General features: G+C 46.6%; 1 protein-coding gene across 1 annotated transcript in view; it reads right to left on the bottom strand.

Annotated features, from left to right (window-relative positions):
- Window positions 1-227: 227 nt before the first annotated feature.
- The window catches only part of aig1 (androgen-induced 1 (H. sapiens)), a 41,677-nt gene continuing 27,336 nt past the window's right edge, over window positions 228-14,568 (bottom strand). Inside the window, exons 4-6 of the mRNA XM_072680422.1 lie at window positions 7,858-7,973; window positions 6,870-7,033; window positions 228-4,015 (exon numbers count right to left, since the gene is read on the bottom strand). Of these exons, the coding sequence (XP_072536523.1) occupies window positions 3,981-4,015; window positions 6,870-7,033; window positions 7,858-7,973 (315 nt within the window). The 3' untranslated portion in view covers window positions 228-3,980. The remainder of the gene's footprint in view (window positions 4,016-6,869; window positions 7,034-7,857; window positions 7,974-14,568) is intronic.

The raw sequence follows: 14,568 nt of genomic DNA, 5'->3' as shown, positions 1-14,568 counted from the left end.
CAGTTAGCTCCCTCTGAGGTGTTTGATTTTAATGATTACTATGCTAATGCATGCAAGAGAATCCTACAGCTACGATGTTCAATTTGTCACCTCCGCATGAGGCAGCGGCAGTGTTAACGAGAAGACTATGAAGTGCAGTTCTGCAGTCAACAAGCTGACGGAGAGTGCACACAAGAGCACACACTATACACACACCCATATACACTAAAATGTGTGCTGGAAACATACAAAAATAGCCTTCTAGGAATCCACTGTTGGTCTAACACTCCAACCAATCAGGAATATCATCTAATGGAGCTATTCTTCAGTCTCCATTTACAATGCAAATTTACACTTATGGACTGTTCCCTCTGCACATATAATTAAAGCTGACAGCCAAAACTGGAGCTTTGTGTCTGTTTTTAGATGGCTTTTTTTGAAGATGAAGCTGATGTGATCAGAGGTATGAAGAAGGGCGAGATGGGAGATGGGATAGGAAGAAGATTTTGACAGTTTTATTTGGGACGTCAAACATGTTACCACCTTACTTTAACAGCTCAAGCCGCCTTTTCTTCTCTGACATAGTTCCACACGTTAAATATTAATTTATGCCCGTAACTGATGAGACACTGTAGTGTTCTGACTCATTAGGTGAAGCAGTACTCCAACATGGTCTACTTCATCACATTTCACTTTCTTGGGTGCAGGAAACATTTGTGGGCCCTTTGGAATTACATTTTATGGCCAAAAGTATGTGCACACCTGACTACCTTTATAAGCTTGTGGGACATCCTGTTCCAAAACTATGGCAGATAATACAGTCCTCTGAAGTCCTCTTGCTTCTGTAACAGCCTCCACTATTCTGGGTAGGCTTTTCACAGGAATGGTAGTTAATGTTTAATGTCAAATAGAATTTATTAGAAAACTGTCAACTATCTGAGCTCAAAGGCCACGATGCTTAAATCTATACTATCAGTTTTATCATTAAAGCTGTCCAACATCCAATATTTACCATCATCGTAAGCTTAGTTAAATTTGATAAAAAATTCCTGCATGGTATGACGACTCATTTTCATGACTTGCTGTTGGAGCAGCTCACACGTGGAATAATTTATTAGGGAATACTCTTCATTTAGCTCGTTATCAAGCTAATTTTTCATAAATCATGGCTACAATCAACATTGTCACCATAGTATGTAAGTCATTTTAACAGTTGCCATCATGCTCTATCTGACTGAAAAACTTCAGAAATGCAGATTAATGTGCACTGTCTCTGTAAATTCAAATAATGTCTGACGGGAAGTCCTGGCTCACAATCGACGTTCCAGTTCATCCCAAAGGTGTACAGTTGAGATGAGGTCAGAGCTCTGTGCAGGCCACTGGAGTTCTTCCACACCACTCTCGTTAAACTGTGTCTTTATGGACCATCGATGCACACAGGCAAAGTCATGCTAGAACAGGAAGGAGCCGACCCAAAATTGTTACCACAAAGTTGGAAACATATAATTGTCTAAAATATTTGTGTGTGCTGTAGCTTTAACATCACTCTCTATTGGAACAAAGGGACCCAAACCCTAAAAAACTAATCTCCACTAAACTTTACAGTTGGCACTATGCAGACACTCATCAAATCCAGATTCATCCTTCAGACTGGCAGGTAAAGTAAAGCGTGATTTATCACTCCAGAGAGTCCAGTGCTTCCTAAAGCAATTTGGAGGCAGAGTGAATGCAACCAAGTATAGGAAGTTATTTGTGCTAGGTGCTTCAGCCTAGCCGAGTTTGCATGGTCTACCATTGTGTGGCTGCGCAGTCGGTCATAAACGTTGCATCGGCAGTTGATTGGGCAGATCTAGCAGTGAAGAAGATTCCCACAAAACTGATTTGTGGCATCCTATGAAGTCCAGTGGGCGTCACTAAGCTCTTTAACACAACCCATTGTGCTGCCAGTGTTTTCCTACTAAATTGCAAGGCTGGATGCTTAGTGCTTAATGAGTGTGGCTGAAGCACCTGAGCTCAATAAATTATAATCAGGCCTTCCAATCAATCCAACATGAACTGCATACTAAACAAGGACACAGTGCCATTGATGCTAAGTACTGGAAGCTGTTTGAGTGCTATCAGTGCCCCCTTGTGGAGAATAATTTTGCCTGCTAAATGTGAGTGCGTCACAAGCTAGGTCTATGAGGTGCTTCACTCAAGAAAATAAATGTAATGTCGGGTTACCTGCAATTCACAAACACAGTTGGTGTAGGGCCTGATATGACCCCAGAGGAAACAACGACTTCAGTTTTAGCCCACCTTCGGGCAAATCAAAGACATTTAGCACTATTGCTTCTCTGCTTTAAAGTAGGCATTTTATAAAAAACTGTCAAATATCATGCACTGCAATCCTCAGAAACAAACCTGATAATGACATATAATGATTTGCATACATCTCCATCATTTGTTTGATGACTACTTATTTTGTGCTATGACTTAGATAAAGATCAGGTCATATATTTAAGAACTCCTCACTGCATAAATCCATGTGATTCCAAAAGGGTTCACAAAAGTAGTTATTTCATATAGTATTTTTAATTGTGTCCTGCAGCACTACTCTGGCCAGCCCCTGTGGTTTAGAGAAATGCAAGGGTGGAAGCTGCAAGAGCCTGCCTATTTGTTTGTGTCCATCATGAAGCGATTGTTATTTCTTGCTGAGCTAAGTCCTTTTCCTCTTCAGGCCTGGAATGTGTGTTTCTCATTAAGAGAATGTCCAGCACGGTACAAAAGAAATTGTTATGTTTGGGCAGAGGCTGTGTCTGAGAAGGCAAGGGCGAAAAGGCCAGTGAAAATATGGGACAAACATTAAATCATGCAGGCAGCAATTTTTCTCTTTAATTGAATGCCTGGCCTTCCTTTTCCCAGGGAGCTGTGGAGATGTGGGAGTGTAAATACTGGAGTAAGAGAGTGAGAGAGAAGGGATGAGGTACAGTTTTGAATTCACACTGACTTACAATGCCACTTCTATGCTGGTTGGATATGTCCATTCTTTCTATTGACAGCCCATCAGTTGTTGCTTCGTATTTCCAGCTTGTTTTTTTTTATTAATACATTAAAAAAAGCACACAGAAACATATGGTTACACCCATGTGCTTTTGTTTAAGACCCTTTGGAGAATAAAGTAAGAGACTTTATGAGGATACTTGTGTTAAGTGTTCCTTGACAGTTCCAAAGAAAAAAAACAGTACTATCAGATGCATCATTAAATAAAACGACAATACATGTTGGTAGCACACACAGAGCGTTCCATGGAAAAGAGAAGTAAATTCTCATAGCAGGCCATGCACCAGGCTTGCTTATTTACAGTCAGGTCGCACATGCAGATTACTTCCATTTCTGAAGTCAAGATAAGCCACATGACCTGCCGTTGGAATGGCAGCAAACCAGTAATGTTTAACAGGACAAGATGAATGTTACTTATTGCTCCTTCAGGTTCTTACACTTTTTACTCAACACCCTCACACCACATAAGCACTGATTACTTGTTCACCAACAGCTACACCACCATCTGACTTAAGCATTGTGCTCATTATCAGTTACATATGCTTATGTAAGTGGACATTGGGTATCAGTCAATCCCTTATAATGAAACACATGAAATACAACATACTTAACTCATAATATGATTGTAATACTGGCCTTAAACATGTTCAGAGACAGAAATTCTGTTTTACACCTTGACATACTTGAGGTATTCTGAATATTAAGTCCCCCAGAGTCACCGCAATAACATAATGTCTGTGCTTTCCTTTCCTAGGGGGAAATAGTTGGGAAGAAAGTTATGTCTTAAGAGCTTGATTAAAAAGAGGAGAAATATATCAGGCTAAGCTCAGTAACAGTTTATTGGTATGCTGATTACTGATCACCATTCCTGAGTCAGATCCGCTGCTCAGAGTCCTAATGAAGAGGTGATGATATCGGGAGAGTAATCCTAACATGGCCACACCTCACTGGTGAAGGACTCAGTCAGTTTTATCCTTGTTAGACTCAATAGCACCTAGGGACAAGAAAACAGAAATTCAGATTACTTGTTGCACCTAGTATAAACGACATCAAAATACCAAGAATTTTGACAGAGCTTTGTAATGACCTAACAAAAACAAAAGTAAACCCAAAAACATTCAAAATACCATACAAAAAAGGATTTCTGTCATTTGCCATACGCTATTTCCTTAACCATTCCTGGCAAACATGTTCCATCCATTTAACAACAATTGCTAAATGTTTAACAGTGCTAATAGTGCTAAAACGGGATTAGATAGCTTTGATGGTTTAGCTAATTGACCAGCTTGACTAGTGTGGCCAGATGACTTGCTTACACATTTTCACTTTGGTAAGACCCTAGCGAATTGCTATCAAATAGCAATTATTAATTGACCCACTAAAGACAACCTGAATGTCACTTGGGTTGCCATTTTAAAATCACTTGTATCTAGGGTAACGCACAAAAACAACCTGATGTAAGATGTATAAAATTATAACCCTTTCTTCATGGGTATAAATTATGTACTTAAAGGTGCCACATGCCTGATGCCTTCTGTTTAAGATGACGGTAGATCCATAATAGTATTAAAGTGCAGGTATAAGTCCTGTTTTGTTTCATTTTTTTTTTAAAATAAGTTTCTTTAATGGCTGCCTGCTATTGGTTGCTCATGAATGTCATGGCCTAATCAAGGCAGTACAATCTTGACCTGAAGAAGAGGCAATGTGCAGTAAATATGCAAGAACGAGGCCCGCAGCACCATTTCATTCGCTGTAGATGTATGTGTGCAAGTGAGCACACGAATGCCTGAAGCGCACTCAGTGATTTGTGGGTCAGTGTCAATCAGGTGGGAGGCAGAGAAGGCTTCTCCGTGTGCTGTTAATACTCTGCTCACGGGCCCACTCCCGTCAGTTTTGCACTGCCTGCAGCAACAAGACGCCCACAACACTTCGCTCTGCTCCACACTGCTAAGCTCTAATGATGCTAATGGGCAGATGAGTGAATGTGAGGGAGCACAAGGAGATCACGGAGGAATATACAGCAACCTGGAGGTCAGTGTGAGTAGAATCTTTGCTCCTGGTGTATGTGGGTGAGACAGAGAGACAGTCATAACGCTAGGCAATTTCTAGCTGGCATGAAGATGTCTGTCCAAAGCAAAGTTCTGTTAAACCTGCCCTGAAATGATAGCATGTGAAGTTAGCTTTTAAGCATAGACAATGACAGCCATTTAAAAATGAACACCCTAATTATTATCAAATTTCCAAAATGAAGGGAGCCAAAACTTTATGACCACTCACAAATTAAGCAAATTTAGTTTGATAAGGTCTGCACATTGGATTAGGGACAAATTGGCAGGAGTGAAGACTTCAACAAGGACCAAATCAGCATGGACACACAACTGGGTGGGAGCATCTCAGAAACGGCAAGGCATGTAGGGTGGTCCCAGTCAACAGTGGTCAAGAAGAGACAAACCATGAGTTGCACGTTGATGATCGAGGCTCTTCGATCAACAAAAGCAATGAAGACTATCCCATCTGGTTAGAACCAACAGAAAGGCTACTGCGGCACAAGTCACTGAAATGTTTAACCAAGTACACCCTGATATGAAAATGGTATTTCCTGATGACGACAGCATTTTCAGCAGTATGATAAGGTAAAGGTGCACGTATTTGTCACTGTACAGCAAAATGTGTCCTCCACATTTAACCCATCTGGTAGTGAACACACACTCACACATGTGTTAGGAGCAGTGAGTAAACACACTCACACCCAGAGCGGTGGGCAGCCAACTCCAGCGCCCGGGGAGCAGAGAGGGTAAAGGGCCTTGCTCAAGGGCCCAACAGTGGCAGCTTGCCGAGCCCGGGAATCGAACCCACAACCCTGTTATCGATATCCCAGCGCTCTAACCGCTGAGCCACCACTGCCCACTGTATGATGCACACTGTCTGGGAATGGTTTGAGGAAAAATGGTTTGCCACCAGATTTCCCAGATTTCAATTCAACTGAGCAACTGTGGAATGTGCCAGAACAACAAATCCAATCTGTGGATGTTCCACCCTATCAACCTTTAACAGTGTTGATAATCCATGTGTCTGTGGGACAGGGTTGTTTTGCTGGCACACAGAGGACCAAATACATATTAGGCAGGTGGTCAAAAGGTTTTATCCATTTCAAATGTTCAAATATATACCAGGATTATAATGTACTATTACTAAAAATGTCAGTAAAAATATGCTTGTTAACTTTCACACTGTCATACAATATTTTATAATAATACTATATAATACATATAGCAACACTATATAATATACATATAGCAATTCTATATAATACGTAAAGAAAACCAATATTAAATGAAAAACTAAACTATGAGAAAAATGGAACTATGAATACACTTAAATATTATATTGTTTAGCCAGCTGTTAAAATTAAAACTTTTTAGCTCTATATCAGTTTTTTCCACTTGTTGATCATCTTTAAGACACTGATATTGTGTAATATCAACAAAATAAAAGAAAATAAAAGCTAATTATAAAAGTCTAGTGAATGCCTTGGAACAATATTCTAAAGTTGCCTACATAATGCACTGCTCTCTTTGCTACTCTTCTGGTCCTCAATTAACCTCACTGTCAACAACATGAGTGACTCTATCGTGCCACAGTAAAACAGTTAAAGGTAATAAAAGTGGGAAGGACGAACACAGTAAGGGAAAAACCCTGGAGAAAGGTTGTTTAAAGGAGACTATGAGAAACTCAAATTTGAGTGAAATTTGAACCCAACCCGAGACAAACCTGACAAATAAATGAGAAACAATATCCAAACCCAATGTGAATAGTACTCTTTTTTTTACACACATATATGCACTTACTCCTTGAGGAGTCCCAGATGTAGCTGTTGAGGATCTCTCCCAGTATGTAGTAGACGCTGATGAGTCCTGTGAGGCAGATGAAAAAGAGAGCTCTGGCCATGGGCCCAATGTGCTCCAACAGTGGATACACCCAGACTCCTGTGACATTATGCACCCAACACATCCTGAGGGAGACAGAGGGGGGAAAAGGAGTCTGTTAAAATGTCATGCTTTCACCCACGGTCTGTCTGTTGCCGTTTCTGTTCCTGTGTCTGTCCAACCCGCCGCATGCAAGACTGTGAAAGCAGTCAGTGGAGTGACAATGTGTCTACCAGTCCCATCTTAGCCCTTCACACACTGCTCTTATTGTTTCCCTGAAGATGTTCTTACACAGAGAGATATTAAAGTAAATAATATGTCCACAAGTATGTTAAAGCAGTATTTTCTTATTATTTCTGAGACATCCTATGAAAGAATAATTTTGTGCATGTGAGATGTGCATTCTGACATTCATGAATCTCCAAGAGTTAATGGTCAGACATTAATTTAAGCAAAGGGAATACAAAATGAAAATGGAAAGGCAGAACATAGAGCTGAAAGGTTGCTAATTTATTGTGATAGGACAGGTGTTAAGAGGCATAAAAATGATTCGCAGAAACAAATTGCAGACAGCAGAGGAACACGTAAAAATGTGTAATGTCTAAAAAATTGCTGTGGTTTTTGTGTTGGATATGTAACAGAGCCTGCCTCTGTTCTGTATTTGAATTTTGAAAGTGTTTCAAATCTTTAATTTTCGGAAAAAAAAAATTCAGTATCACTAAAAAAGCTGTATTATTTCTCCTCAAGTGAAAAACATGAACACATTAAGAACATACTATAAAGGCAATAAATAGAAACTCTGACTCCATGCTACTGCACTGCACACAAACCTACAAGTTGCACTGATCAAAGCAGCATCAGGATGTCGATTAGACATTAGGGTACAATGATAGTGAGCAAAGGCAGTTACCATAGAACATATCCCACAGCAAAGCTGCACACAGCCAACAGTCCACACAACCTGCTGGGATATTGATGATGCGTCGTTCTCATCTCAATTATGATGAAAGGGAGCACCGTCGTATGCTGGGGAGAAGAGAAAGAAGCCAATTAGTTTTGCACAGAAATCCTCACGAAATGAAGCAGCACATTATTACAACGATGTTGTGCAACAGATTCATGTGGCGGGAAAGTGCATGGCTGAATTACATTTGCTCCTGAATGCCCATACAGATGACTGTGTGTTAGTTTCCATGTTTTTTTATTCAAATACAGCTGCAGATTCATTGACTCTGTTTGTCCTTCCTGTTTCTCACATTCGACAGATGTTCCTGAAGATTGAGAGTCAAGACACCTGTGTTATCCAAAACCACGTGCACTTTTCTCTGATATGCCTGCCAAAGCAAATATTTTTGAGCCAGCTATGAATGGCTTTAAACATCAATAGACGGCTTTAAGATTGCAACTCCGGCATTATGTTAACTAACATTAGCTTGAATTAATGAAAATTAGACATCATGCTAACTAGCAACGCTAGTTTTTATTCAGTGTTAGCTTTGTAGTCTGGTTAAACAATTTCTTTAATATTTACATGGCACTGCTGTTCCATTTCTTTCCACTCCTTCCTCCCACCCAGGCATCAAACAACTTTATTTTATCAGAAGCATTCACAACTCACTCGCCTTGCTGCTCAACAGACCACCTGCCGTACCGTTATGAACAGAATGCTTACACAAACTTGAGTGCTTGACTGTTTAGAAGAGGAGAAAGAAAAGAATGAAGACTAGAGTGTGAACTGATGTTGGTCAAACATGCTTCCATACATAAACACAGATGATCGTCTAAACTTTAGAATCAATGCTGCCACTAGATTTGTGCTGATATTTAGTGATAGGTTATACCATAATATCTGATATGCACAATATGCTTACTAGCTGCAGCCTTATCGGAGAGTAGCTCTGGTTTCACAAGTTCCCACCATACTATGATCCTATGCTTTATTTTAGGTTTGTACATCTGGTTTAGTTGGTTACTGGTCGGAGCACCTTCACAGCTTACGGTACACAAAAAGCCTTAAAAGATATCATCACGGTCAGCCCTGCGGCGCCAGGGGGGAAGCTTCGGGCCGCGGTCCACAGGCTCCTTGGGACTTTTCAGTCGATGTTGGGTTGATTTCAATGTTCATGTACTTTCTGTTCCTCCCGTTGGTTTTCTCACTAAGGACTTCTATGTTGACAGCGGTCGAAGTAAGACGCCATGTTTTCTGTTTAGTTCTGATTCGTTTCACCTGAGAGCTGGAGTACAAAGGGAGCAAACACAGATGCCTCGGCGCTGAGAATTACTCTTGCGATGCCAAGCTGTGAGGTTGGCTTCACGTTCAGGAGACTTCTAGGGAGGTCTACGAGTTCAAGTAGTATATGCTCTATCGGAGCGGTTTCACGTTCAGGCGTTCACTGTCTGGTTCACCGGTTGGTCGCCAGGGAGATTTGGCGTCCGGTTCCTTTGCACCCTAGTTGCGTAAGTTCATCGGCGCCTGACGAGCGCGGTTTTGGGGTGAGGTTTTTGTTTACTAGTTTCATTGGTTCCTTTGCGTTCTAGCCTTCCTCCCCCCGTTTGATTTGTACCCCTCTCGCTTTGCTCCCGGACTATTTCCCAGCCTCAGGTGGTCTTCCAGGTTAAGCCCCATTTCAGTTGTCACCTGTCACTTGTTTTCTGTTTCTGGTTAACTGTATTTTGCTGCCTCGTTTTGGTTGTGTTTGTCTGTTTTGTTTGGTCATTAAAGACTATTTTCCTTGCATTGCTCTGTCCCTGCGAGTGTTCCCTTGTCTCGCCTAGCCAGCATGACAGAATTCTCGGCCGACACCCTCCGAACAGCAGGGATGGACGCCTTGGATCACGCTGTTCGCGCCCAAGGTCAATTCTTGGGGAGCAGTAACACACTCTGCAGAGCGTGTCAGAGACTGTCGGCCACCTGGCGCAGCAACAGCAGATACGTACAGTGGCAATCCGGAATTTTGCGAGGGGTTCTTGCTTCAGTGCGAGGTCTTCTTTAAGAACTCTCCGACCGGCACTGACCAGGCGAAGATCGCCTTTATAGTATCCCGGCTCGCAGGGAAGGCTCTGGATTGGGCCACTGCCACCTGGACGGAGCTTAGCGAAGTATCCCTCTTGGAATACCTTAAACATTTTAAGGCGGTGTTTCTACACCCCCGAGAGGGACTCACCAAGGGCGACCTGCTGTGCATGGAGCAGGGATCCCGGTCGGCTGCTCAATACTCCTGGAGTTCCGTACTCTGGCGGCAGGGAGCGGATGGAATCAGCCGGCCCTCTTGGCCCTGTTTCGTAACGGGTTGAACCCCCGTCTGCAGCGGAAGCTGGCCTGTCGGGGCGAGACGTTGGAGCTGGACGACTTCATCGCGCTCGCGATCCGGCTGGACCAGCTCCTTGGTCGCCCTACTCACCTCAGACCCCACGGAGCTGGGGGATCGGTCGCCTGCCCCAAGAAGCAGGCCAGCCAAAGTGCGCCAGGGAGTATAGCACTCTCCAGTTCAGCGGGTGCGGCGGCCTCCGCCTCACCAAGTACACCGGAGAGTGAGCCCATGGAGGTGGGTATCGGCCGCTTGGCTCCAGAGGAACGCAGTCGTAGGACTAGAGAGGGGCTGTGTTTCTACTGCGGGGAAGCGGGGCATCGTCGCAGAGACTGCCGGAGGAGGATCCTGATGGCTTCTCGCCCAAACACCGATGGGCGCGGGGAGGGGACTCCTCGCGCTAATGCGGTGAGTCTGCCCGTTCCGGGGCTAGTGTCAAGGTCGATCACATTGACAGTATTAGTGACCTACCAGTCCCAGTGTGTGTGTGTTGCAGCGTTGATCGACTGCGGTGCGGAGGGGAGCTTCCTGAGGGCCGACATCGTGGAGCGTCTGAGAATCCCGGTGGAGGAACTCCAGAGACCTCCCTGGACGGGCAGCCCATGGGTCCTCGCCCCATTACCCACGTGACCACTGGGGTCCACCTAGCCGCGAGTTTCTTACACCAGGAGGAGGCCTCACTGCTGGTACTCCCGGCCTCCGAGCATGAACTGATACTAGGTCTGCCATGGCTGAGTAAACACAACCCTCATATTTCCTGGCCTGACAGGGAGACAGTGTCTTGGTCCTCGTATTGCCGCGCACACTGCCTCAATCTCGCCCCCTTTAGAGTCAGGTCCACTTCTATGGAGAGTCCAGAGCCAGAGTCCCTAGTCGTCCTGCCTTCCGAGTATGCGGACCTTGTAGACATCTTCTCTAAGTCCGGTGCTGCTAAGCTTCCCCCCCCACCGCCCGTATGACTGCGCCATCGACTTAGTGGAGGGAGCGGTCTTACCCAAAGCACGAGTTTATCCCCTCACTGGGGAGGAGGAACGTACTGGCGATGGAGGAGTACATAGACGAAGCCTTAGCACAGGGGTACATCACGCCGTCTAAGTCTCCTGTAGCGTCAGGGTTTTTTTTTATTCAGAAGAAAGGGGGGGGGGTGAGGCCGTGTATAGATTACAGGGCGCTTAACGCGATAACCAGGCGCTTCCCCTATCCCATGCCGTTGGTCCTGTCCGCCCTTGAACAGTTGCGGGGGGCCCGGGTGTTTAGCAAGTTAGACTTGCGCAGCGCATACAATCTCGTGCGGATCAGGGAGGGGGACGAGTGGAAGACGGCGTTCATGACCACCAGGGGGCATTACCAATACCGGGTCATGCCGTATGGCCTAGCCAACGCCCCCTCCGTCTTCCAGTCGTTTATCAATGACGTCCTGAAGGACTACCTCGGACGATTCGTGGTGGTCTTTCTGGACGACATACTGGTGTACCCCCCCGACCTGATCACCCATGTGTGTCACGTCCGCCTGGTCCTGGCGAGACTCAGGTCCCACCTGCTGTTTGTTAAATTAGAGAAGTGTGTGTTCCACGTGCTGGAGATTCCTTTTCTGGGTTACATCATCAGCGAGCGGGGGGTTCTTATGGATCAGGCAAAGGTTCAGGCGGTTCTGGATTGGCCGTCACCAGGCTCGGTCAAGGAAGTACAGAGCTTTCTAGGCTTCGCAAACTTCTACAGGAGGTTCATTAGAGACTTCAGTAGTTTGGCAGCGCCCATCACGTCATTACTCAAGGGAGCCCCGCGGCGCATCACATGGACGCAGGCCGCAGAGGACTCGTTTCAAGCACTTAAGCGTGCCTTCACGTTGGCCCCATTGTTGCGCCACCCCGATCCCCGTAGACCGTTCGTGGTGGAGGTGGATGCCTCCAGTACAGGGGTGGGGGACCGCTTGCACCCCGTCGCGTTTTACTCAAAGAAGCTCACAGGAGCAGAGCGGAACTACGGGGTAGGGGATCGGGAGCTCCTGGCAGTCAAGATGGCGCTGTCAGAGTGGCGCCATCGGTTGGAGGGCGCTGACCACCCATTCCTGGTACTTACCGACCATGAGAACCTCGAGTATCTCCGGCAAGCTAAGTGTCTGAACCCCAGGCAAGCCAGGTGGTCCCTGTTTTTCGCCAGATTCCGGTTTCACATCACGTACAGGCCAGGCTCCCGTAACACCAAGGCGGACACCCTCTCCCACATCCAACGGCGGAGGGGGGGAGGTCGACCCGGTACCCGTATTACCACCTTCTGTTTCAGTCGCGGCGATTCAATGGGACCTCGATACAGAGATAGCCGAGGCGCTTATCAGCATCGTTGTTCCCGCGGTGTGCCCCCCGGACAAGGTCTATGTACCGAGTGCGTTCCGGGAAAGGCTCATTGGTTGGGCCCACGCCTCCCCAACGGCCGGCCACCCAGGTGAGACCCGTACCTTTCACCTACTGGCAGCCAAGTACTGGTGGGAAGGGATGCGGGCAGACATTCACCGTATAATCGCTTCATGTAGCACCTGCGCCCTGTGCAAAACCCCCAAGACGCTCCCTTCGGGGAAGCTCATGCCTCTGCCCATCCCTGACCGCCCGTGGTCTCACCTGGCAGTGGACTTTGTCACAAATCTGCCCGAATCCGGGGGTTACACGGTGGTGATGGCGGTGGTGGATCGTTTCTCGAGGGGGGGTTAGGTTCATCCCGTTCCCCACGTTGCCCACAGCTATGCAGGCAGCCCAAGCCCTGGTAGACCACGTCCTCCAGAATTTCGGAATCCCGGAGGACATAGTATCAGACCGAGGGGCCCAGTTCACATCCCAGGTGTGGGGTGCGTTTTGCGAGCACCTGGGGGTGAGTGTAAGTCTTTCCTCAGGATACCATCCTCAGACCAATGGCCAGTGCGAGCGCACTAACCAGGAGCTGGGTAAGTTTCTGCAGATCTACTGTCACGACTACCCCAGCGACTGGTCGCGGTATCTGGTTTGGGCCGAGATGGCCCAGAACTCGCTGAGGTGCGCGACCACTGGCCTCACCCCCTATCAGTGTATGTTAGGCTACCAACCCCCGTTGGCCCCTTGGACTGCTGCGGAGACCCGGGTACCAGCAGTCGATGCATGGATGCGCTGCAGCGAAGCCGTCTGGGCCAAGACCCATCAGCACATCCAGACCTTCCTGCGGCGCTATAAGACACAGGCTGATCGGAAGAGTGGGGAGACCCCGTCATACGCGCCTGGAGATCGCGTATGGGTCTCCACACGGGACATTCGAACTGGTCTTCCGTCTCAGAAATTGGCAGCGAAGTACATGGGTTCATTCGAGGTTGTCAAGCACATCAACGAGGTTTCTGTTAAGGTTCGTTTACCCCCGCACTCACGTATACATCCTGTGTTTCATGTGTCGCAGCTCAAGCCTGTGGTGTCTGGGCCCCTGGACGAGGCCACCCCGGCGGACACGCCGCCGGAGCCTGTAGAAGTGGATGGGACTCCCGCTTACACGGTCCGGCGAGTACTGGACTCCCAGGCCTCGCGGTCGCCCCAAGAACTCTCCAGTCGGCAGGTGCCGCAGCCCGCCTCGTCGGACCGAGTGGGCCTGTTCCCGGACGTTCTGGGTTCTCGGGCATCTGGCCGGTGGCCGGGGCGTCCCCGTCGGGGGACCCGACCGGCCGCCTCGGGGGGGTGGCGGGGTACTGTCAGCCCTGCGGCGCCGTATATGCTCTATCGGAGCGGTTTCACGTTCAGGAGTTCACTGTCTGGTTCACCGGTTGGTCGCCAGGGAGATTTGGCGTCCGGTTCCCTTGCACCCTAGTCGAGTACGTTCATCGGCGCCTGACGAGCGCGGTTTTGGGGTGAGGTTTTTGTTTACTAGTTTCATTGGTTCCTTTGCGTTCTAGCCTTCCTCCCCCCGTTTGATTTGTTCCCCTCTCGCTTTGCTCCCGGACTACTTCCCAGCCTCAGGTGGTCTTCCAGGTTAAGCCCCATTTCAGTTGTCACCTGTTTGTTTTCTGTTTCTGGTTAATTGGACCCTGTACTTTGCTGCCTCATTTTGGTTGTGTTTGTCTGTTTTGTTTGGTCATTAAAGACTATTTTCCTTGCATTGCTCTGTCCCTGCGAGTGTTTCGCCTAGCCAGCATGACAATCACTAACACATTGGCAATCAAACCATGATTTGTAATTATTGTAAGAATATATATATATATGTATGTTTTGGTACATGCCAAGCTGGTAGCAATAGTGGATACCATTGCTGTTAATTAAAATTAACAGCCAAATGAACAAAGCTGGTCACTCCATGCCTACACAGCA

The sequence above is a fragment of the Salminus brasiliensis genome, chromosome 1 (genome assembly GCF_030463535.1).
Source record: "Salminus brasiliensis chromosome 1, fSalBra1.hap2, whole genome shotgun sequence".
NCBI classification, from domain to species: Eukaryota; Metazoa; Chordata; class Actinopteri; order Characiformes; family Bryconidae; genus Salminus; species Salminus brasiliensis.
Note: the sequence above shows the minus strand (reverse complement) of the source record. Positions and strands in the feature narration are given on the sequence as shown.